This window comes from Monodon monoceros, unplaced genomic scaffold (genome assembly GCF_005190385.1).
Source record: "Monodon monoceros isolate NGI ecotype Baffin Bay Population unplaced genomic scaffold, NGI_Narwhal_1 Super_Scaffold_20, whole genome shotgun sequence".
Lineage (NCBI taxonomy): Eukaryota > Metazoa > Chordata > Mammalia > Artiodactyla > Monodontidae > Monodon > Monodon monoceros.
In genome coordinates, this window is record NW_021703777.1 from 32,298,079 (window position 1) to 32,324,008 (window position 25,930).

General features: G+C 43.9%; 1 protein-coding gene across 4 annotated transcripts in view; it reads left to right on the forward strand.

Annotated features, from left to right (window-relative positions):
- Positions 1–25,930, forward strand: part of TMEM131L (transmembrane 131 like) — a 159,751-nt gene that overhangs the window by 55,728 nt on the left and 78,093 nt on the right. For all 4 annotated transcript variants that reach the window (XM_029235129.1, XM_029235132.1, XM_029235130.1 and 1 more), the window contains exons 4-7: positions 17,278–17,346; positions 21,587–21,710; positions 23,045–23,161; positions 24,007–24,117. In XM_029235129.1, coding sequence (XP_029090962.1) covers positions 17,278–17,346; positions 21,587–21,710; positions 23,045–23,161; positions 24,007–24,117 — 421 coding nt within the window. The remainder of the gene's footprint in view (positions 1–17,277; positions 17,347–21,586; positions 21,711–23,044; positions 23,162–24,006; positions 24,118–25,930) is intronic.

Sequence of the window (25,930 nt, forward strand, 5' to 3'; positions counted from 1 at the left end):
GCAGTTCATGGTTCATATTGGTGTCAGATGTTCTATTTGCAACACGTAAAGTTCTCGCTGTTTCTACTGTTCTTTTTTCTTAAGTCTCTGCTACTTCTCTGAGAATAGCAACTCCTGGTTTGTGGTCAGGGGCATTTGTAGCATCTCATGCTGTGTTGGACATGTAGCCCAGAAAATACCATGTAAAAAATGCTGGTTGCTGGTTGAATTTGGTCAGATCTTGATAATGCGATATTAGAATTTTCCAGTGAAGGTGGTATTAGTATATTTTAAAAATTAATCCTATCTGTTCAGTTCAAGAATCATTAATTTGGTGAATGACAGGATTTGGGGGCAAAGAGTCAGCTTATTGGACGATAAAAATCAGGACCCTAAAAGATCTAGATTGGCTGCATTATGAGCTAAATTAAAGAAGAAGAAATTCAAAAGATATCATTAGGTACAGTTGTGGGATCTGAATGAGCATTGTCCCCACAGGAAGGTGAAACGGAGAGGAGAGAGGCCTGAGGAGGTGAGGAGGTCAGGTAGGGGAGGGAGACTTGAGGGGTCAGAGGCTGCCTGGGGGCAAGTGCTGCACTGGTGTGTGTTAGAGGTGAGGGCCTCTGCTCAGAGTAGGCTGGCCCACTGGACTGCGTTCTGGTGACCACCGTTCAGTGCAGTAGCATCAAAGCACTTGCAGCTCATGTAAGTTCAACCTCTGGAGCATTAGAGTGAGTGATTCTTCCCACCCTCCCACTCAGTGGATATCTGCCGTAGGACATCTGGTGGTGGCAGAGGCAGTGTTTTCAGGTCCTGGGACACTCCTGGCTCAGTGGTTCCAGGGCAGCCTCCCAAGGGGCTCCACCTTCCCCGTGTGACAGAGGCCAGAGCCCATGGTGGGGCAGTTCGCTGTTGCTCTGGAGCTCCTTCCTGGAGGCCCAGCCTAGAGCCGGCTCCCTAGAGCCTCAGTGATCTCATAAGCACTTAATTCCCTAAGTTAAAATCCCTTTCTGCTTAAAACAGCTAGCGTGTTTCCTGCCACCTGACTCTTGCGGAGACTGAAACGTTTTATAATGGGAATGAGCTGCACTGGAAACAGAAGTATCGCCGGACGGATCTCAGAATGAGCTGCAGATAGATGGATGAATGGATCTGTGGTTCCCAAACACATCTACTCCTGTTCTAGTGGGTGCAAGGGCGGTGGGATTGGCTTGGGGACGTTATTCCCAAAACATTGCCAGGCTCTATCCCCAGAGATTCTGATTCAGGAGGAACTGGTGGATTCCTGGTATCCATATTTTTAAAAAGCTGCTTCTGGCTATCCTGAGAGGTGGCCAAATTGAATTCCGGCGACTAAATAATTTCTTGACTCTACAAGCTCGTGCTTGTGATGATTCTTTTTAAAAAGAAGGAACTATTTAGGAGCCACATATTTTAAAATTCCGCTGCAGAGGATTTACCTTTTCTTGGATTTCAAGGGATTAATTCTGTAACTACTGCCAGAATGTGGCAGTGTTTCTAGTGTGGAGTATACAGGATTTCCTTCTTTTGTTGTTAAGAGAGGAAAGAAATATATTTTGAAAAGTGTTACTGAATGCAGCATAAAAGTTGAGTTGTTTGTAAGGAGAGTTAAAAATTTAACGGAATACTTTATATGCAGCATAGTTATTGTACTAACTATGGAATGTCACAGTATAATTCCCTGATTCATTGTATGAAGTACTGTTAGTGTATTTTCTTATCTCTGTTTATAGTTAAAGGAAAACCACAATGGAGGCTATTTGAAATACGGAAATGCCTCCTCAGAAGAGAGGTCAAAGGATTATTTGGAGAACTGGCAAATTCAGAGTTATTGAGTAGCAGTGGAGTTCATTGAGCTCTAGTGGCCAGGTGGTTTAAGGATCAGGGCTCACATGTCCATGAAGAAGTGCATGGGGACGGACACAGCAAGGGGAGAACATTTCTTGGTGTAAGCGTCTGTTCTGCTTTTATTTGATTTCTTCACCGCCTCCCCTCCCCCTGCCAAAACACAAACAAAACCTACCAAAAACAAAAAAAACCCAAACCCCAGAACACTAGTCCTGATTTCTGCCCTTCTCTTCGTCTTCTCACGCTGGCATTTGGAAGGTACATGCTAACAGATGTGCCTGCTTGATTGAAATTGATGAGCTCTAGATGATTGGGGTCCTTGTAGCAACAGGGGTTATATGTCAAATGGGCCTCCACTGGAGGGCAAGGCTGTTCTTCCCCTGCAGCTGCCAGGCTGCTTGAAATTAGGCGGAATGATTTTGCACTTGGATAATAGGCAGGCATTAACGGCAGCTTGTTACAAAGTGCTGCATAATAATGGGAAACGTGGACGTGCTAATCAAACGTATCTGCATATGGCATTTTCATTATGCATAAGAGGCATCTGTGTGCACAGAAAGGAAATGAGCTTGTGGGGCTTCCATTACGTGTTTGAGAAGATGCATCTGTAGAAATGACCTGGTTCCTTTCCTACGTTGAATCCTGACAGGATGATTAAATTAGGAGGCTGGCATGTGTACTTGCTTTTTTTTTTTTTTGAAACAGCTTTATTGAAATATAATACACATACCATACAATTCACCCATCTAAAGTGTGCAGGTCAGTGTTTTTTTAGTGTATCTGCAGGGTTGGATTGCTGTCACCACAATCTAATTTTAGAATGTTTCTGTCCCTCAATAGAAGCTGTGGTTCTTTTATAAAGAAAATATAGTTTGTACTTTTTAAGGGACAGTTTTTTGATGGGGATGCAGATTATTAGAGCTTTTGCAGAATCACCCTATTTCTCAGAAAACATTTTTTTTTTCCGTAAATAGTCATAAAATGCATTTTAATGTTCCAGAGGTTACCTGTGTTCCTGACTTTTGGACCCAATCTCACGAATTAGGTTTTAGTTACTGGGTTCATCTAACTGTTAGTTGGGACCTTTTCAGCCTCAAGTGACAGATTCCAATTAAAAGGAATTTATTATTTAGTTCTCACAACCTGGAAGAAGGATGGCTGTCGGCTCTGGGAATAAGCAGAGTCAGGGACTTTCTCTCCATTCCTCAGATCTTTTATCCCCACATTGGCCACATTCGCCACCACGGTAGCTGGGGGACTGGATGCGGGTGTGGGGGACACATCTCCCCACTGGGGCTTGAACCCGGAGTGCAGCTGAGGTAGCAGAAGTGAGATTTAGGATCAGGTGCCGGGCGTCACCTCAGCTTGCCTCTATTTTCGTGTACCTGCTGTTTATTTATATAGGCTTAGATTTATTTCTTCCTTCTGGGATTATGAATCCACTCATTCAAGCAATGGAACCAGAATGGGCATCTCAGGCATGTTGCTGCTTCGATGTTAGTTAGAAGGTTTGAATAGGCCCAGGCCTGGGATGCTGCTTCCCGAAGATCTTCCCCAAGCCAGGGGTTAACAGACAGGGTCTCTTCTTACGGTCCTAGGTCTTAGCCTAATCTCTGCATGGTTCAGTGCCTGATTCAAGGCCTTATTTTTCTCAGTAGACTCAATATCCTCTCTGTTTCTTAATTTCTTAGTTGTCTCGGCATTTTACTAAAAATTGTGGCATTTGTAATTTAGTAAGTCACTCTAATTTGTATACCCTTGGCATGACTAGACCTTTTTTTCTTTTTAAGGTGAATAAAAAATATAACTTGCCTGACATTGGTTTTTGTTTTGTTTTGTTTTTTTAAAAGGTAACTTAAAAAAATTTATTTTAATTTTTGACTGCGTTGGGTGTTCGTTGCTGCGCGCGGGCTTTCTCTAGTTGTGACGAGCGGGGGCTACTCTTCTTTGCGGTGTGCAGGCTCCTCATTGTGGCTTCTCTTGTTGCAGAGCATGGGCTCTAGGCACGCAGACTTCAGTAGTTGTGGCACGTGGGCTTCAGTAGTTGTGGCACACGGGCTTAGTTGCTCCGTGGCATCTGACATTGGTTTTTAAAATTTTTCTATACATAGTTTGTTTCTCCTTTTTTAAACAGTTAGATTTGGTCAAGGTTTATATTGAAATTTAGGAAACCTTTTTTCATGACATTTCCTGTGGTCTCTGATATATTTTGGTGAGGCTAACTTTATACTGGATAATTAAAAAGATAGTCTGAGGCCTGGATTGTGATTTTAAAAATCCGTGACACCAGTTGAAGAGTTTTTCTCCTATGCAACAAATGCTGTTGAGCAACTGTTGTCTAAATGCTTGGGACACCTTCTGCACAAAACAGACCAAAATCCCTGTCCTGGTGGCACTTGCAGTCTAATAGAGTGTGGGAGAGAGACAGCAAATCTGAGTATAATAAACAACTGACTTGTATGGATGTTTGAAGGTGATACGTAGTGTGGAGAAAGTTGAAAAATAGGGCAAGGAAAAAGAGGATGAGGATCGTGGGGTGGGGCTGTCATTATAAGCAGGGTGTTTGGCTGAGATTTTACAAAGATTTGGAGGAGGTAAGGGAGCTTGCTATGAGGCTACGTGGGAAAAGAATGTTCCAGACAGAATGGCCAGTGAGGAGGCCTGTAAGGTGGGAATTTGTGCCTGGAGTGTTTACAGAGCAGCCAGAAGACCTTGGGCTACAGCAGAGTATCCCAAGGTGGGAGGGAATTGAAGGTGAGTCATGGGGAGAGTGTGCTGTGGAGTTAGTTCCTGTGAGACCCATGAGATGGGGAGTCTTTGGGGGCTTTGAGTAGAGCGGTGAGACCAGCTGAATTCGGTTCAAAAAGGCTGTCCTGACTGGTGTTGACCTAGACTGTGGGAAGGCCACTTGAGCCCAGTTAATTGCAGTCAGTGGTCAAAAGATCAAGAGAGGGTGGTGCCCAGGCCTGGGTGGAGGTGGGGAAGGCGGTGTGGTTCTGGATCTGTTTTGCAAGCAGAGCTCACAGGATTTCCAATAGATGGATGTGGGCGTAAGGCAGAGAGCAGCCAATGATGATTCCAAGATTATTGGCTGGAACAGCTGAGCCAAGATGGCTGTTGATGCAGGGGTGAAGAGTTCTTTAAATGTCTTTTAGACATCCCAGTAGACCTGTGGGTGGGCAGCTGGGGTACTGGGATTGCTGAGAGGGCTGTGCCTGAGGTGTAAATTTCAGGTGATGGAGCCTGGAGACTGGGTCCCATCAGCCAGGGAGTGGTTGTAGGTGGGGAAGAAGAAGGCCTGGGGCTGGAGCCTGGGGATCTCTGTTGAAAGAGGTGGAGGAGAGTCTGGGAAGTGGAGCAAAGTAACAAGAAGTGTTTGAGAGCTGAAACTTTCGTTAGCTTTCAGATAACCTGTAAATGTGCAAATGTGTTACTTGAATGATAAAAAGAAATAATTACAGGTTGTATTTAAGAAGAATGTACCTTCCTATCGCTCCTGAGTTTTCTAAAAGCACATAACTGAAAACTGTTAATATTCTCAAAGACATTGGACGCTGTAACAAATTTGGAAAACCGGGGGGAAAGGGAAATGTTACTAGTATTCCCCCATCCTAACATGGCCTGTTAATATTTTGGTTATTGCCTTTTCATTTTCCTCTGTATGTTTTTAGTTGTAATCATGTTGCACAGGACAGTTTTGTTTCCGCTTATTTACTTGTTGGCAGCTTTTTTTTTTTTTTCCCAAGTTGCTATTATTATCTTAGAAACACAGTTTTTACTGGAGCGCTGGACTTCTTTTGCAATTGGTGTTCATTGACGGAAGGATTGAAGGGCTGAAGCTACATTGCCGCTGGCTGATCCTCGTTCCTCCCTGCTCTGCTGGGCTCTGGAACCCGTGCAGGATTCACACCGTGCTTGTCTGGGCTGGAGAATGCTGCAAGGAGAGGGGAGGGTGTTAGAGAACTGGGAGCAAGACCCTGGACAGGCGCAGGGCTGTACAAAGGGAGGGCAGGTTGTGCCCAGGGGCCTCTCTCCTGGGCCCCACGACCTCGGGGCCATTCTTTCTTCAGCAGTAACACTTCAGTGCTTCAAGGGTTTGAAAGAAAAATTACAATTTAAAAGGAAAACCCTTCATGCACTATTTGCATATGAGTGGCATCTGTATAATTAAGAACAATTAAGTTCCCTGGGCTGAACTGAAAGGGAGGCTCCTGCTACTTTGCTGCTGTTCCAGCTGAGAGCAGCCCGGTGCTGTCAGCTCGCCGGAATTGTCGGAGGTGTTTCAGCCCACCCCCACCCCCCCAACTCAAGCCGCCCCCTCCTCAGTATGTGAAATTCTGAAACATTTTTGGTCTTATCCTGATTTGCTTCTGGAGAGTCCATGGAAATCGGAACATGAATCTTTACCATTTTGCTTTTCTGCTGCCCTTAGAACAGACACCCGCCTCCACCACACCGCAGGCACTTTGCGAAGCTCTCTACACACAGATTTCATTTAATCTGCACGGTGGATCTAGGGGTGATATCTTAACTTTATAGTACTGGAAACTGAAATTCTGGTCACACAAACGATCTCTTGTACTCATCTAGCTCATTGATTCCACCTTTGTGAGTTGGTCTCCGCTGGGGACCCAGTGACTCTAGGCCCTGGGAATTCAGCAGATTTCTTTCTTTCACTGCCGTAACCTTTTTTGGACTCCTTTCTCCCAAGCCTGACTAGGAAACAGGACACAGTCTGGCCCCGATTTTCCTCTTCTGGTTTTGCAAGAGCTCTGCACTTTGTCACGGTGTTGAAGGACTTTGAATAGGGCAGGAAGATAGCCTTTCCCCATTGTAGGGTTCCTGCAGTCACCCTGGGGAAGAAAGTCATGTGTATCAATGACTGAGGAAGTTCCAAGCAGTCTTTCAAGAGTAGAATAATTTTTACTCCTTGCCCTCCCCGCAGTGTATTTGGTGTTGGGCTCTGATTGGTGAGGCCCCTGCCTGGACTTTATTCCTAGAAGGCCAGGTGGGGACATCACCTGTGTGTTCCTTCCAGCACCTCTTTTATTTCTGCTGTGGTCACATGGGTCTGGGCTCCCTGAAGTGTCTGACAGAGGTCCTGACAAGTCCCTGTGTGAGACTTGTCCCTACATGTGCAGTTACGAGGCAGAACGATAGGTTCTAAACTAGAAGGTAGTTTCTGTATTACCGGTCCTGAGGGCAGTTCCTATACAGGCGTTTCTCAGTTGGCACCAGTGTGTGACCAGAGCCACCGTGGGCCACCACCGTAGTCATTGGCTTTTCCCAGTGTGGGACAGCAGGAACCGTCTTTTCTTTGCTTAGAAGTTTTGTTTTGCTGTCAGGTTTGGGTTACTTTTATTGCTGTAGCCATTTAGTCTGCTGATTTATTGGGAAGCTCTGGTTCTGGACCACATGAAAAGCTGGCACTGCTGGACCCACCTCCCCAGGGCAAGCAGAGGCCGGGAGGATGCAGAGGCTGGGAGGATGGGGCTCTTTGATAGTGGTAGTTCTGTTGAGCAGTGGCCCCTGGCAGTTCTGATGTTTGAAAAGGGTGAGAGCTGTTTCAATTAGACTTAACTTTTGAGGTCACAGAGCTACAAAGTACCAGAGGTTTAAAACACGCTTTACACTGCCTCTGGCTCCAGGCAGTCTTCAGGGATCCCCACTCCCCCAGGATCCCCGCATTCCTTCGCCTAGGGCACCAGCCTGGTCCTCAGGGTGCGAGGTGGTGGCATTGTATTCATGGCAGCGGATGGGAGGAAGGGTGGAGGGAGGGCCAGAGGGTTCCTGGCACCTGCCACAGGACCCTACATCCCATTTGCTGGAGCCTGGTCACGTGACCATACCTAACTGCAAGGGAGCTTGGGAAATGTGCCCAGCCAAAAACGAAGTGGAAGAAGGAGAGAAGGGATGTTGAGGGCCAGTCTCTGCCACAGAACCCTGTGAGAGAAACCGTGACACCGTGACCATTATTTCTCAAGGGCAAATTGGTTTCGACATAACACATTTTTGAGTTACCAGCCCCTCCATCCCTAGGAGAAAACCCCAGTCTCTCTGTCTTGTGTTAAGGAGTCCTTGTTTTTCGGGGCACACTCGGGACGGTTTCTCCAGTGTCAGTAAGCCTTGGGCTTCACATGAGAAAGATCAGGGTTTAAGCCACGCTGACGGTGGGATTCTGTCGTGTAAGCTGTGAGCTTGGCAGTAGTGAGTTATGCTCTGTGGGCAAGTGTGGGCTCTGTGTTAGTATGTTAAGTGGAAAGCCTGATAGGCCAATCAGAAGAGCTTCTTCTACATTCCTGTTTTCAAAAAAAATTTGCATTCAGAGGGTAGATTTTGTTTTTCTCTTTTAAAGGGAGAGGACTTGAGCTTGTTGAATAGGGGCATGTTCAGAGCACGCGAATCCTTGCTCTTTGCGGCGCGCTGATGCCATGGCCAGGAGGGCTGGCCCTTCAAGGGACAGTTAAAACGCTTAGGCATTTTTCATTAGATTTTTTCGGACAATATTGCTAATATTCTTCGTAATTGCCTGAAATTGTTTTGATATATTTGCTCACGTTGGGATTGAAAAAGTCAATCAGTGCATTGTGTTTGAATTAAAATGTTGTTCTGGACCTTGAAGTTATATAGGATGACTCTTTCATCCTCCCAAGAAACTATAAGAAATCCCCTTAGGTTCTTCCGTTTTTGTGTTACCAATCTTCCTGAAGTCCGTGCGCCTTCACTTGTGTTTCCCTTGTCGGGAACCCCTTCCTCCACGTTCACCTGAACACGGCACATCCAGCCTTCTGGTCCTGCTCAACGCCGTCTTGTCCAGAAAGCTTTTCTGAACCTGCTTCACAGCATCTTTCCCTCTTATGGACTGTGCTCCACCTTGAGTGATATGTGAGACTGTAGGCCCATGGAAGTCAGGCAGCCTCTTACTCTTCTTTGGATTCTTAGGTCAAACTGCCTTGGCTGCGGTAATGTCTGATGCAGGTAGAGTGAAGGAATTAGTGTTGGTGGGATTTGACATTGCCGCTTTTTTTCTGGTGATGGTGGTTCCATCACCAGAAAAACTAAAGGAATTTCTCTGGAATACAAGCTCATATTGCTGCATCCTATTCGTCTGAAAGCGTCAGATGCAAAAGTAGTGGCTTTCCCAAGCTTTGAATTTATAGAACTAATCTAATTAATCAAGTTCTGCTATGACCAATCCAGTATATTCATACTGTTATCCATCTAAAAGCATTTTTCATATCAACTAAGGTAATGTTTAGTTCCTGCTTAAATATCAAGGCGGTTGTAGTTTGGAAGTCATCTGTGAATAAATGTGCAAGATGAGTACACATTGGATATATACGTTTGCCATGTGTTAGGAAATAAAATTATTTTGTTGAAGAAAAAGTGATGTTTATATGCCAAGTTGCTTAAAGGGTCATAGTTGAGCTTTAAAAAATAGCTTGTTCTCTATGTCAGTGAGTATCTTTCTGTTACCAAAGGAGAAAGGGCAGGGGATAAATTAGGAGTATGGGATTAACAGATACACATTACTATATATAAAATAAACAACAAGGATTTACTGTATAGCATAGGGAACTATATTCAGTATCTTGTAATAACCTATAATGGAAAGGAATTTGAAATAGAATGTGTATATATGAGAATCACTTTGCTGTACACCTAAAGCTAACAATAGTGTAAGTCAACAATTGTTCAGTTAAAAAAAAAACAAACCAGCTTGTTCATGTTCAGAGAACTAATATCTAAATTTATATGGGCACGTTGGTTGGTTTTCTAAATAGAGCTACCGTATTGCACAAGTTGGCATTGTCCACTTACGATTGAGGAGGAAAAGGCCTTCATTCCCGGTCTCCCCATTCACTTATCGTTTGTGTGAATTTCTGTTTGGCTTCCTCTTCACCACGTGTAGCATCTGGCCAAGACTGTTACTGCTGGAGACGTCTAGTACTGATTTACTTTTTCACGCTAACTTGTCTTAGAGCTGAAAGGTAGTGCAAAATGTATTTTGTATTTTGCAGGTTTAAAAATCATGTTAAACTATTTTAACATATAGTAGAGTCTAGGAAAAGATGTTAAGTCTTTAAACCGTAGATGAGAAGCCATGTTTTACAGTAAAGAGAAAGTTGGGCTGGGAGTAGGAAACATACGCTTAATTACTGGCCTTTTCTTTTATAGGTTTTTGCATGGTTATTTAACCACTTAACTAAAGGCGTTCTTTATAGCATGTGGACTGTGGTATGATTAAATGTGTAAACGCAATAATATATTTAAAATTCTTTAACGTGCAGATGTAACGTCTTTTGAATGTAAGGTCCTGCTAGTGAGACTAGAAGGAGGGGATGGCTTTGTGTGGTATCAGCGTGTCAGATGCCAGGACGGCCCTCAGTGTCGGCCGCGTGTGGAGTTAAGAAAGGTAGAGAAGTCAGGGTGTCAGCAGGGCTCCCGGCTGGGCGGGTTGGCTGTCGCTCACCAGGAGGGGCAGACAGCGCCGTGAACCACTGGGGAGACCAAGGAAGATGCTGAGCTCCATCTTGGATTGTGTTTGGGGGTTCCGGGGGGCCGTCTGTGGGCTGGCGTCCGCTTCAGATGGAAGCACGAGTCAGAAGCTCAGCAGAGGAGTCCAGGCCGCAGATACACAGGCTTGGGAAATGAATCAGTCAGACCACAGAAACCGACCCTGGCTGATTTAAGCAGAAAAGGAATTCATTGAAAAGATGTTGGGCAGCGTAGAGAATCTCGAGGAAGACTTAGGAACCAGGCTCAGAAAACAAACAAGCAAGCAGGGGACTTTGCAGCGGGAACCACAGCCAGAGCGTGTCCTGGAAGGAGACTGCTGAGGACGCCCCAGCCCCTGCTGCTCCCCGTCTGTGGTGGCTACTACCCCAGAACAGCCCCACCTCCTTCCTCCCGTGTGGCACCATTAGCCGCTGCCCTGCCCCGGGCCGGTGAGCCTGGCCAAGTCTAGGTCGTGTGCTGGCGCCCGGCAGCAAGCTGGGCCACTAAAACTAGGGCGGTTGACCCTCGAACAACTCGGGTTTGAGCTGTGCAGGTGAACTTAGACGTGCTCTCTTTCTATCAATACGGACTACACGATCCGCAGTTGATGGAACCTGTGGGCGCAGAACCGCAACTAGGGGGCGGATCCTGAGGGCTGACTGTAAAGTTAATGCAGACTTTTGACTGTGTGGGGGCGGAGCCCCTGAGCCCCAGTGTTGTTCAAGGTCACCTGTCATTGGCCCTTTCACAGCTCAGCAGGGGTGACAGTGGCAAATCTGTGAATGCGGTAAGGAAGCTTAGATGCTGGACAGCCAGAAAAATCCAGATGTCTGTATGGGAAGCATCACCCTGTTGGTGATGGGTGAGCCTAAGGGGTGAGTGTGATGGTCCAGAAAGAGTGAGAATTGAGGAAGGGCGGAGGAAGGGGTGACCTGGGAGAGGTGAGCAGGGGGAGCCCCAGGGGTGGGAGGAAGACTGGGCGGGACAGCTTAGAAACCAAGGGAGGGCACTCCGGGAGAGAGTAGCCCCGAGAGTGAGTCAGCGCGGTCCCCGAGGTCACAGCTTGTTACCCCTGGAGACCTCAGCAAGAGCAGTCTCGGTGAGGGAGGGGGCGATGCGGGAGAGAAGGGGGCCGGAGGCAGCGTGGGGCGGGTCTCTGAGCCGGGTTCACGGTCCCCTTCAACCACCGGCCGCTAAGTGGGCTACATGGGCTTCGGCAGGTCACTTAAGCGCTCAGCGCGTCTGTGTCCCTGTGTGTGGAAGCGGGGTACTGACAGCACCCACAGGGTGTATGGGGTTACACGGGGTAATCAAGCGCTTGGCACAGCATCCGTGCACTGTAAGTGCTCAGTAGACGTGCCTGCGGCCATTGGTGCTCTCGCCGGCAGCTGGCTGCAAAGGGCAGAGAGGGCTTGGAGCGGGTGAGAAGCATCAGGGCCTCTTCTCAAGTGAGGGGGCGTGAGTTTCACGTGTGTAAGTGGACGAGAAAGACGGCGCAGGTAAGGAGATGGTGAAAACCCTGGGGAGGGCAGGATGGGGCTGGGAGGCCCTGGAATCAGCCCAGGACCCACGCAGAAAGGCGAGGTAGGGGTCGTCCTCCTCTGGACGGAGAAGGACATCAGCAACTCAGGGGGTGGACTGCTGTGGAGGACTTCTGTCCTGGCCTTGGAGGGGTTGGCCATCACCGCGCCAGGTGGCTTGAAATCCCAGATCTCTTGTCAGTGAGACCTCCTCCAACAGACCACTGTTGGTACTGCTCCAAGGACTTTCCTCGACTTTGACTTTGAAGCCCAGGGCTTCTATAGTAGAAGAAACTAGGAAAATCGTCTACTACCAAATGACTTTTTTCCTCTCTGGGAATTTAATGGGGAAGAATACGGGTTTCTGCCTCCATTTCCCCCTCCCCCCCGTGCCTCTTGGCTTGCGGCTTGCGGGGTCTTAGCTCCCCAACCAGGGATTGAACCTGTGCCCTCATTGGGGAGAGCGTGGAGTCCTAACCACTGGACCGCCGGGGAGTCCCTCTGCCTCCATTTTTAAGCTGTTCTTTGCGAATAGTTAATTTACCAGGAAGAATGACATTTCTAACTTAAGTAGACATGCCTGTGTATTTCATATTCTTTTCCTTTCAGCAGACTTCTGGGGAGAAGTAATTTTTAAATTAAAAGTAAAGCAGAACACAATTTGTACTACCAAAATTATGATGTAGAATTTTATAACTCGTGTAGTTACAGAACTCATTTCATAAATCATGCAGCCTGGGCCGTTTGTTCTTCAACTGAAGGCCCTAGAGCTGGTACCGATGGATCCGAGGGGTACTCAGGGCAGCGTCAGTGCCATTGGTGGGGCTGTGCAGGCCTTGCCCTGCGGTGGCCAGTCTGGCTGTGGGCAAGATTCCTAAGGGCTGCTGCAGGCTGGGGCTTCTTATATCTGTACAGCGGTGGGTTCCAGTTCCACTGCATAAGGGAGAAGTACTGAATTCCTCCAAGGTCCCTGGGAATAGCAGCTGAGTCCTAGAAGTCCCTCTTTCCTGCTCAGGGTCCAAGGGGATTAACAATGCAGTGGCCTTGTCAGTGGCAGTGCCTTCTCAGTCTCAGGGCTGCACTCCCGTCTGCGCTTTCCTTCCTCCCTGCTCACACTCCCGCCTGGCTTTGTGCTCCCCACTCTGCATGTGGCTGGAGCCACCAGATAATCAGAGGGTGTTCTCCAAAGTGACCTGTGCTCCTCAAGCTGTTAGCTTGGCTGGAGGTGCCTTGGTTCAGTTTCCATTGAGGGTTGCTGTCGGTGGAGCCCCAGCCCTCGAAGCCTTTCCTGACTCTTTCAGTAAGTTTCTCTTCCCCTGCGCTTTGAACTCTCTTGATCTTTGAGTTTTGCCTGTTGGCACACAAGCCTGGCCCGGCCTCCTGGATCACGATCTTCAGGAGAGATTCTTCTGAGCCGGCCGCCTGCTCCCCGTGCAGCTGGGCCACACCGAATTCAGCCGAGGGCTGTGAGTCAGGGGCCCGAGCCCCTGGGCCCTGATGCTCGTTCCCAAGAGGAGGAGCACTGCGTCTGAAATGATGTGTTTTGGTTGGATAACATTTGTGAATGGCAGGAACAGTTGGTTATAGTTAATTCATTTTTATATCTAAGTTACTGGATTGAATTTTTTTGAAGGGTGTGTCTGATATTCGCAGATCGATTTAATTTTCCTAGGAAGGAGGACTGGGCATCCGAGTGCTTTTCCAAGGATCTTGGCATCATCCAGCCCAGCCCCCTCGATTTGCTGAAGAGGAGACCAAGCCTTGTGTCACGTGGGAGCTCCTGGCTGGAACCTGACCCAAAGTCTTCTCATTTCTAGTGAAATTTCTTTCCTCTTACTAGCCACTTTTTCGAACTGTGTTTCTTTGTTTTATATACAGAGGAAAAAGATGGCCAAAGTTAAAAAAAAAAGAGAGAGAAAGAAGATAAAAAAGTCAGGTAATCTTAAGCAAAGATATTCTTTCAAAAAAGCATGTGTGGAATTCCTTGTCCACATGTCCTGAAGCTGAGGGAAGGCGCGACTCTGCAGGAGGAGGGCATCTTCAGAATAAGTGAGCATGGGACGGGGTCCATGTAACAGGAGTGCCTCGCCTCAGTTTGCTGTCAATTTTATGTCTTATTTCTGTGCCTTGTTCCTGCTATAGAAGCAGAACAGGCTCGCTCTTATTTTTTCTCTTTTAATAAAGGGCTTTTCCTTATAATCATCTTGCAGATGGGGAAAGGGTGAAAGTTAGAAATACATGGCATGAATTTATAATTTAGTTTTACAAGATGCATGCCTTTATTTTATGGCAGATGTGGGGACTCCTAAGAGTACAAGAGGCCAGGTGGACTTCCACATAAAAGAATCATCTGTATTGTTAAGGGTACAGATGTGAAGAGGGTAATGCTGATTTTTGAGAGAAAAAGGAAAGGGAAGACAGTGTATCTTTTATTTCTGAAGCTCTTGAGGCTTAAGTTATTTCTTTGATGTTGTCGATTTAGAAATGAAAACTTTGGCATCTTTAAACACAGTATGATTTCCTAGCTAGCACTGATATTTGAGGATGATTGTTGATGTCCATAGTTGACTAAATTTTGGCAGTTTGCTGCTTTTTTCCCCCTTCAGTCTTTAATACTCGAGGTCATAGGTATGTGCGTGAGATCCTTCCAGGTCAGTACCTGTGTCTAAAATGGTTTTATCTATGGGAACTAACTTTTTAACTCATATAGTGATGTTAAATCTCCTTGTACAACTTGATCTGGTCTCCAGATTGTAAAGTCAAGTGAGCTGAAACTGACCAAATGAGAAAGATAAATCTGTTCTGTGACTTTTAGGAAAAAATACTGACGTGGTTTTATTTCTCCATTGTGAGGTCAAAAAATAGTTTCTTTGAAGTTTCTACCGTACTGCTTAAATGTCTGATTTTCACTGGGTATGAAAAGCTTCCTGCTTGTGGGTTTTAGAAAACTCTGTTATGGTGTGAGACCCCCCAGGTTTATATTTCACTTGTTCTATTCAGAGATAATTACTACTACCCCATTTGGGACTTCTAAATCCTGAGGTCAGCTCTGACTCATGCTCAGTTGGCCTCTGCATCTGTTCTCATTGCTTTTCCTGTTAGATGACAGTCATCCTCTTAGTAACACGATCTAATATTTATTGCACTTAACTATGTGCCAGGCATGTAGCAAAGGCATTATTATTTCATTTTAACCTCATGATAACTATAAGGTGGATACCGTTGTTATTTTCATGTTACAGATACTAAGGCTGGGACTTCTGAGAAGTTAAGTGACGGCTTTGGGTCTCAGCTCTGAAGCCCTGCCCCTGTCCTGGCAGGTGACACTGCCTTGGTTCCTTGGGTAGGTCATGTGAACTTGGATGGACTTGAACTCCACGCAGGGTTCAGGTTTCTGACCTGGATAGACAGATCTGCATTGGAATTTTGGCTGTGCCTCTTAGTGACTATGTGATCTTGGGTGAATTACTTAAATCCTCCAAAACCTCGTCTTCATTCAGAAGTTGTGTGTGAAATCTGATGATAAATCCACTTTCAGTACCCAAGGCAGGAAGAAGACTCTCATCAGTTATTTTACTTTTTACTAATACAGTAGCCTGACTTTTCTAAGATCATTCTTGGCATGTGAAGTTGCCTGTTTTCTTTTCCTTCTGGAATGCTGAGCCCTGACCATCTCTGTCTGGAGTGGGGGTGACTGCGGTGCGTCTGATGTTGGCAACTCTTTATGTCGCCTCCTGTAGCTCTTTAAAACATTTCTGGAGGCAACTGGGTGTGTGTTTGTGGCCTTTTTTTGCAAGCAAGTCATGGAGTTAGTACTGGCCTTTTGGGGCTTGAGAGAGACCAGTAAATAGCATACCTCTCACCTGCCCGAGCTGGACACGAGGGAGGAGGTTGGCAGATGGACACTGAGGTCACCTTTATTATTAATACAGTTGATGCTGAGGTAGAATAAAGGAGATACAGATAAGAGATAACAGAGAAAGGATTCTTAGGAGAGGGGATGGAGGAAGGGAAGCTTACACAGAGGCAGAAAAGTGGAGAGAGGAAGAAGAGATTGCAACCAGGATTCTTCCTATGAGATGAGGATTTTGGAAGGGGTTCTCTGTATTGTTTGCACCTTCAAGAAAAATGGGAGAGGGGCTTGCTGAAGGTTATAGCGTTTCTGTGGGCCGGCAAGTTTCAAACTCAAATGTCTATTCCTGGACCAGCCTCTGGACTCTGCTTGCTGGAGGGCTACTTTGCGGGAGGAGAACATGGAAAGATTGTATTTTGGAAAACTTACTTGAGTCTCTGAAAACAGTTATGCATGCTACATTTAGGAGCTTCTCCAGTTAAGTATTTTTGGAGTACATGGCTTTTAAAATGTCCTGTGACACTAAGTGAAGTAAGACAGAGAAAGACAAATATATCGTTTATATGGGGAATCTAAAAAAAAAAAAAAAAAAAGATGAACTGATTTACAAAACCAAAACAGACTCACAGACTTAGAGAATGAATTTATGGTTACCAGGGGAGAGGGATGGGGGAGGAGGGATAGATTGGGAGTTTGGGGTTGACAAGTATATACTACTATATTTAAAATAGATAACCAACAAGGACCTACTGTTTTTTTTTTTTTTTTTTTAAAAAGAATTTCTTAAAAGAAATGTCGTATGACAGTTAATACTTTCTTGATACACACACGTGTATATATTTTATATTTATATATATTTTTACATATATTTTGTATTTTAAGTCTTTAAGTATGTATATATATTGTTATAGCTTATTTTTTAATGTCTTTATATGTTTTTTAGTATTTTAATTTCTGGCTTTTGGTTCTGAAGGAAAATGAAATCATAGTAATGATTAACAACTGCTGAAAATATGACCTGCCGTATGAGATTTTATTTGATTGTTAATCTTAAAAATACAGGCCTGGTGATGGTTTCAGCTTTTGGGAGCAACCCTGGCTATGCTCCTGATCCTTTTCCTGTTACAACTTGTTTAACGAATGTGGAGGCCGAAGCTCCCTCCCTCTGCAACCCCTTACCCTCAGCTCCCGCCCTTGTGTGTCTTTTCTTGATTTGGGGTTTGTGAAAATAGATATGTTTCCTGAATTCGCCCAGAAATGAAGCCTATTAAAAATTAAATCTATCTCCATTTTTTATCTGAATGCTTATAGAATCTATATGTTTGGTATGAAGTTATACTAACCATAATCTAAGAGTATCGTAAATTTTTGCAGCTGTAGAATTATATTAGGCTTCAAATAATTCAGCTTTAACATTTAAAATCTAGTTCTGACTCCTTTATAAGGGAGTAAAATTATATCTTATGAGAGCTATCGGCCTAAGTATATCCTCTTAACTCAGCATTCAAATTTTAAAAGTACAACAAAAATTAATCTGTCTTGTCTTGTCTTTTTTAGCTTCTCAGACAAGCTATTTAGTGGAAAAGCTTTACATTTTCAGCCATCAGTTCTAGATTTTGGAGTTCAGTAAGTATCTTCTCTTTATAATTTTTAGTAATTTATTATTTACACTCTTTGCTTTCAGGATATCTCTTATGTATATGTATGATGTTAAATATATTTTAAATATATAGATAATATCAAGAGAGATTGATCCTAGAACTTGTTAAAAGGAACATTTTTGTGAAAAGGAGAGTGTAAGAGTTGTTTTAGCCCTTTCTTTAGTTTTTAATGAATGTACCGTGTAATTTAAGTCGATAGTAAGTCCTTGTTTTTCTGAAACAAAGCAGGTTATTTTATAACGAAAAACTCTACATATTGATGGTTTCTGAATTTTTAAAATTAGATTCACTTATTCACTCAGTTTTTACTGCTCCTTATGCTTTGGGATTCAAAATTGTACATACATTAGTTACTATGATTGAGGCTTTGGAAACAAGTTAAGTGGGGAAGACAGCGTGGAAGCTGTAATTCCTTGTAGTACCTCTTGTTGAGAACCATGAGATGAAGGGGATGTGATCTGAGTGTCGGTTGAGGGACTGATCTGGGAACTCAGAGAAATTAAGGAAGAGAATGGTGAAGCTGTGCTCAGGAGGGAACTTCAGGACTCATGTTGGTTGTAATGAAGTGTTAAGACTCCCTGGATGCAGAATTTTGCTGCACTGAGTAGATGTAATTTCACGTTAGTAGAATTTCGAGGTGGAAGTAAAAGAGTGTTTCAGGATTAAAAACTCTGCTTGTTTTGGCAGCCTGGAACATCACTTCAGTTTTATGAAGAACTTTTTTCAGTTACAAGAAAAGTTATGTAAGTGAAATAACCATGGTGCTAGGAGAGCATCTGGGGTGAGTTAGTGGTGGTCTCCTGGTGTGCTCTCCTTTATTCATCTGGTTTCCTTCTTTCCATTTCCTTCTGATCATCAAAATATCAGAGCTGCCATGAAGAATAATGAATTTTAAATTTAAAAGCACATTGTTGAGCTTTTTAAGGAGAGTCTGTAAAAGGAAGAAGTGATAAAAGTGCGAAGGGAGCTTGCTGATTTTACAAGAGTCTAGGCGCCTACTTTTTTGTTCTTGAATTTTTATATTTTTATTCTTAGGTAAAGAATGAGGTTTTATAATCAAACGTCACTGATTTCAAATTCTGAGTTCACTTTGCTTTTGTCAAAAGTATTGTAAAAAGAAATTTCAGTGCAGAACCTACTTTAAAGTGTATGTTACAGATTGGTAGATATAACAAGATGGATAGTAGTAAATACACTTAGATTAGGATAACAATTCCAGTTCATGGGAGACTGGCTGTCCATAGTATATTTACTCTTCAGTAATATAAAAATATCCTACAGTCGTCAGTGCACATGATTGGATGTATGTATGTATTATCTGTGTATGTTAATTAGCTCTGCACATCAATTTCTGGTTCTAATAGCTGGAAGCATGTTGAAAAGAAATGTTTAAAGTTCTTGATTTGAAAAGGTTACTGAGTTTTAGACTTGAATCACCTTTGGATAATTCAGTTTTGTTTATGTAGTAGTTTATAGTTCTTAAAGTACAATCTTGTCTCTTGTGAGTTGAGTCTTAACCGCAGTCCTGGAAGGATATTGGAGGTAGGTGTTGTCTAAGAGAGAGAATCATTTCCAAATATCTCTGTATTGGAGCATGTACTACAAATGCTCATATATTTGTTGCTGAGAAGTAATGCAATTTTCCCAAGGTCATTTTACTGGAAGTGACAGAGTAAATCTTTTGATTTCTAAGCCAGCATGTACCATGCTATTTTTCTCATAATTGAGATCCAGGATATGGTTATGGGAATAAATTATTTTTGCTGAAGTTAAAAAAAACTCAATAATAACAAAATATAGCCTAAATCAGAACACTTTAAAAAAATTAGCCAAGTTTTACCTTGCATCTAACAAATGGTCTAATCCATAGGCATTAGATACACATTTTAACCAGAGAGTTCTCATTTCTTCACTGCCCTAGGTCAGGTTTTGCTATTGTTTATTTTGGCGTTGACCTTGAGCAAACCTCATTCCTTCTCAGAGTTCTGGTTTCCCTCTAGGATGCAGAATCAGGATCATGTTATTCAGTTGCCCCCTGCCTACTTCTTAGCGTTTATGTTAAGGGTTAATATTCTGCTGGTCCTGAGATTAAACGTGCTAATCATTCATAAGAAATCTTAATCATTCTTTTGTAGTATTAAATTAATAGAGTATCTTCCAGTTGTCACTAGTGAAGGAAATTCTTATCCTCATAACACTTTTAAAAATAGAATTAAAAAAAAATAGGATAAAAATAGTACTGTGGTGACTAGGTTTCAGCCAGCATTCTCTGTTAGGTCTGATGAGGTTTCTGGTGGACACAGCCACTGGGCTCTGTTACATTGCAGTTTTGTGGTCTTATTTTTTAAGGTGTTTCTCGGGGAGACATTTGTATCCTTTGAAACTAAAAATCTTGTATTCCAATTATGTGACGGAAACAAAAGCTTTGAGGATAAGTATTAATAACTGCTGATTGATTCATATTATTCACGTAAAACCTAAAATCATGGAAGTTCTTATTTATTTAATTTAATTGAGGGAAAAGGCAGATGTGAGCCTAGTACTCCTGACACAGGGCTTTCTGAGGTGCTATGATAGTATAAAAATTTTTTAGTTGTTTTATTTAAGAACACTCTAAAAAAAAAATCAACGTTTTAATCACACTTATTGTATTTTATTTGTAACTGGCTGTTAAGGACTTTTAAAATACATATTGGACATACTAAGTCTCCAACTAAGACTTGTGATTAAAAGTAGAAGGAAAAGCTGAAAGAAAAATTCCAAGGATTTGATGGCACTAATACAGTATTTTGGAAATCCTATTGTATATAAGAGAAACAGCATGCACTTAATTTTTCCTAAAGCACATGTTTTTTTTTAATATTCAACTGTGAACCCCTAGTTTTTGTTTTTGTTTTTTTGTTGTTGTTGTTGTTTTTTGCGGTACAGTGGGCCTCCCACGGCTGCGGCCTCTCCCGCCGCAGAGCACAGGCTCCGGACGCGCAGGCCCAGTGGCCACGGCCCACGGGTCCAGCCACTCCGCGGCACGCGGGACCCTCCCGGACCGGGGCACGAACCCGCGTCCTCTGCATCGGCAGGCGGACTCTCAACCACTGCGCCACCTGGGAAACCCTGAACCCCTAGTTTTTAATATAAGAGAAATTGGAACAAAATCAGAAAAACACAAACATAATGTAGATGATTTTTTTTCCTGTATTTAGAATATAGTTTCACTTCTAGGCCATACTAAAGAGAACCGTTTATTTGGGCCTCTGCCACTGAGGGTGTTAAAACTGGAAAGATGACTTAAGTGAAATTTTTGCTGGCTCTCTATTTATCACAACACGGTTTAACTGGAGTGAATTTGGTATTGGGTAGTAGCAATCAGAGTAAACGATTCGAGGGAACATTGCAGGTAGCTCCAGGCAGCTGGGCTAGAAACTGGCCCCTTTCCTCTTGAAGTTCCTTTGTCAGAGCCCACCTTGTAGATGGAGAGCCCTGTGGAAAAGATTCAACATCAAGGTTTCCATCAGTTAGGGTATTTGCTGAAGAGCAGAGATTCTTAACTCTGAGGGTCATGGAAAGTTTTGAAAGTATGTGTAACACTTTTGTGTGCATGTTTGTGGATGGAGGAGCCAAAGCTTTCATTAGAGTTTTCTGAAAGACTCATGCTTTAAATGGATAACAGCCAAAGCTAGAAAGTGCTGCAGAGCTTTCATTTTTCTCGGAAGAATGGTGTTTAACAATTAAGTTTTCTTTTATAAGACTTAACACAGTCTCTTTGCCGGTTGAAATCCATTCCCCCCAAAAGTATCTTTAAGTGTATTACTCAGAAAATGAACCCTAAGAAGACTGGCTTTTTCTGTGAGTACAGCTTCTTATCTAAACATATTTCCTTTTGCATTAGAGACCCATGTCAGACAGATACCTAGTTCCCCCTAGGTGTTTTTTTGGAAGCATTCAATGGCCTCGATGGGTTGAATTCTTCTAATACAAAAATCAGTTGGGGTGCTACTGTGGGTTGGCGTGAGTGTCTTGTAAAAGAAACGATTAAAAAATTTTTTTGACTCTTGTGGATAGAATGCTTTATTAACAATAGGATTGTTGCTTTTAACTTTGTAATGAAGTTCAACAGCTTTCTGGGTTTAGAGTGTATATATGGATGGATGGATGATTTTGTTTATAACCATACAATCCCTTGCGTTTTTTCCTTGTTCCCCTCCTAGGTTCCTGGGACACCCTGCAGCGAAGATTCTCTATGCGTATAACCCTAGCAGGGACAGCGAGGTCGTGGTGAATTCCGTGTTTACAGCTGCGGGACATTTCCATGTGCCTCCCGTTCACTGCAGGGTGAGTGTGGACGCGTCTTGGAAGCTGTGCTGTGGCGGGCTGCCAGCTTTTCTTGCTTTCTTTGCCTGTAGTTTTTTCACTTTCTGTTGCCTGTCTCCCCTTTTTCTGCTACCCAGATGCTTTCCTTCTATGTGTTCACTTTAGCATTTATTTTTTCAGTTGTTCAGATTCATAATTTTGGTGACTCTTGATTATCTATGTGGAAAAAAAAGTTTAACGAATTTAAACTAGGTAGTAATGCGTGTGTATTCAATACGACTTTTTCATACTTAAAGAACCTTAATATTACTTGTCTCGTAGTGACTACCAGTGCTGAAGCATTTAGTAACTAGTACAAGTTTACAGTGGTGATCTCTTTACCTGGCGAGCGTGCTAGGATGGTTAGGACTCTTTTCTGAATACAGGCCTAAGGGGGGTGAGTGGTTCCTTGTGAAGCTAATATGCACCATAACACAGAACTCAAAACCCTGATCTTCTAATAGTTTTAATTTAATTTAATTTTTTCAAAAATTTATTTATTTTTTTGGCTGTGTCGGGTCTTCATCGTGGCAAGCGGACTCTTCGTCGCGGTGCGCGGGCTCTTTGTTGCGGAGCGCGGGCTTCCCTCTGGTTGCGGTGTGTGGGCTCAGTAGTTGTGGTGCGTGGGATTAGTTGCCCCGCGGCATGTGGGATCTTAGTTCCCCGACCAGGGATTGAACCCGCGTCCCCTGCATTGGAAGGTGGATTCTTTACCACCGGACCATCAGGGAAGTCCCTAATAGTCTTAATTTTAGTAATTCAAGTTAACTTTAATTTTTAAACTTTTAAAAGGTCTTTAGCTTTTAATGAAGATCCAGATTACTACTAGAGTTTATTTTCCTTACTATCCCCATATTTTTTTAATACTGGGACTCAGGAAGTGGAGTAAGGGGGAGCCCAGTATTTTGATCATGACAGTCCATCCAGATAAACGCTGTCCCTGACTTTTACTAAGTAGCAACATGTCGGTACACCGGTGGCTCTCTTTACTTAAGTGGAGGTGGAAGTGTGTTAGACACAGGCCCTTGAACACATGGGGGAGGAAGAGGAGAATAAAGGAAAGGTATGAGGCACATGGCTCCACTCGGGGTGAAAGCTGTCTTGCCCTAAGTCCACGGTGTGTTCTTCGATATTTTCTCTTAGATTGTTGGATATTGATCTGTTTGGACATTCTCGGGGATTCATGATATGCATAAATCAAGGGTGCAAGAATACGCAAATATCTGTTAACAGGAATTGTCAAGAAGAAAGTCTGTGAAAGACAATTTGTCAAAGAGGGGCCATTCCAAGTGGCTAATGAGGTAGCTTTCTTTCAGGTAATTCCAGCAATGGGGAAAACGTCCTTCAGAATTATTTTCTTACCTACTGAAGAAGGAAGCATTGAAAGTTCTTTATTTATTAATACCTCCTCACATGGAGTTCTTTCTTATCATGTAAGTAGCTTTTTCTGTTGGTCATATTTGGCTGTTGACGTAATGAAGGAGTTTGGGTGTTAAAGAAAAGCCTTTTGGAAATGTTGCCACCTAGTTTATGTCATTCAAGTCTAAGGCTGCTTAGTTGATGTCCAGCTAACCAGCCCTCCTCCTTCCTCTGCCTCACGGGCCAGGTGGCCATCTTTCGTGCAAAGTGCACGGCTGGAATGCACCTTGGATCTCGAAAGGGTATCAGAACAAAACAGAGAAATCTATCTGACGGTTTTCTAGTATAAAATATAATGGGGTTTCAAAACTCACGACGCTCACCTCCAGCAGTCCAGGGATAGGAAGCTTGTGAGGGCGGCCCCTGGGGGTTTTGCCTCCTCCTCTCCCGGGCTCAGGACTGTTTCTGCTCTGGGGACACGGACTGCATGCTTGGGGGCCCGTCCCCAGGGAGCTCCCTATTCTGGCAAAGCACTGGGGAGGGAGGGAGAGGAGTCTTTTTGTTGTTGGTCACAGAAATAGTCAGGAATCTTTATCTTAAGCGGTATCTGTGACATATTTCATTTAAGTGCCAAGATCTATCACTTTGGTGGCTAATTCTTACAGGATTTCATGTAACTTGTGGTCCCATATCAGAAAAGTTGTCTATTTCTGAAGGGATTTGCTGCACTGAGGAACATTCAGCTTAAGTACAGCAACTTTTGTTGCATTTTTGTTTTTGGGGGACGAAGATAAATATAATAATTGGATTAATAGTCTTGACGGCCAAGTTGACGAACACAGATTTCCTTTGGAAAGGTATTTCAGCACTACGTCAAATGTGTTTCAAAAGTAATAGAATTTTTTTTTTTCCCCTGCAGGTGTCTGGCATTGGCACTCGCAGAATCTCTGCAGAAGGGTCTGTAAAACAGCTACCAAATGCTTACTTTCTGCTTCCACAGGTCCAGAGCGTTCAGCTTTCACAAACACAGGTGATTTTAGTAGGACATTTATTTTGAATGCTGATAAATACCAAACTTTGTAGCCTCTACATTTATGTGTCTTTCGCAGAGTACAGACAGACCTTTTTACCTAGTCAGAAGTGGGATTTTAACATGTTCCGCTTTTGGAAAAAATCCTGGTACATATGGAAAGAATGTATGTATGTAAAGTGTCAGTGAAATCCGTATACTCCTTTTTAACGGCTGTATAGTCGACGGTGTTGATATTCCATAGTTTGCTTAGTCCTGTTGTTGGTCATTTGCAGTGTGTCCAGTTTTTCATTATTTTTACCATTAGGCCGTGTACATATTTTACAGGTTTCTTTATTTCTCTTTTGGACTACGTGTTTCCTTGGGGTGTATTTTGTAAAGAGGATTCTGTAGTTAAAGACTACCAACCGGTTTATAGGGCTTGTTAATCTCGCCAGGGTGCTTTTCAGGGAGCCAGACCCTCCCTGGTCACTGGTAATGACATTCCTGCAAGCGTCTTTCCCTCTCCCCGCCCTCCTGCCATGAGTCCTGCCTGGGTGTGGCTCAGGGGAGAGAAATGTTTTCAATGTCTTAGTAGGTGTATAATGGAACCTTAAAATTCTTTTAATGCGTATTTCATTAATCGCTTATAGGGTTGGCCGTTTTTTCCCTTCGATTATTTATATTTCCCTGCAACTGTGGATAACTGTTGAAATTCCAAAAGCACTTGACCCAACGTATTGTGAAGCTTACCACCTTACCTACCCTTTCTTTTTAATGAATAACTAAAGCCCACTGCTCGGACTTCTTCTAGGTCATGGTAACCAGGCTTTCCTTCACCATCAGTTTCACTGCGCCTCTGCTCTGGGCCAGGCATGAGTCTGGCACCTCTGTCTCCATGGAGCTCTCATTCCAGTGGAGAGAGAAGCAAAATTAATTTACCTGTAATGTAATGTCTGCGTGCTTTGCCACCCAATAGGTCATTCTTAGGGATTTAACATACTATTTCCTTTTTTTATAAAATGGAATAGCCCTTCCTCAGGATTTTAAGGAAGATTTCTTTTTATTTGCAAATTTGGATTTCGTTTAAGTTCTAAAACCAGTGGGACTGTATTGAAAGGTTTTAGGCTGGAGACTGCTGTGATCTGACCTGCATTTTGTAAGGGCTTGGAAGGCCTAGAGAAAGTTTAATTTGCATGTGCTGACAGCGAGGGCTTTTCCTGTGAGCACTTTCAGCCTTATCTTGGGGCTGTCCTTCAGCGGGGGGGGGAGAGGGAGGGCAGCTGGGAATGGCCAGGTTTCTCTGGTGACTGAGAGCTTTGAGTGCCTGGTGCCATGTTAGTGGTGATAAAAGCATTGAAACCGAGGCGGGTGTTCAGATTACCTTAGTTAATGCTCTTACTTTAAGGATACGTGGAATTAAGGGCCTCAGAGGCCTTGGTGTGATGAGAGCGTGCCTGCCATCCACTCTTCCTGGCAGATCCCGTCCTTGCCGTGGTGCTCTCTGCCCTGCCCCACATCCAGGCCATCCTCATCTGGGCTACTGTAGCAGCCCCTTAACTGGTCTGCCAGCGTCTGCTTCAGCCCTTTCAAGTCCTCTTCCCCAAAATGCAAGTTGGACCTCGTCAGTCACCTGCTCTCCGTGCATTCCCGTAGGATTTAGGACTTAAACGGAACCATTCGTGTGGCTGGAAGGCCTTGCGCGGTCTGGCGCTGTCCCTCCCCCGCCTCCCTCCCTCTGCTGCTCACACTGCCTCTTCCCCTCCTGCCCCTGCACCTCTGTGCCTGCCGTTTCCCCAGACGCCCCTCCCCCAGCTTTTCTCACAGTTAAGCC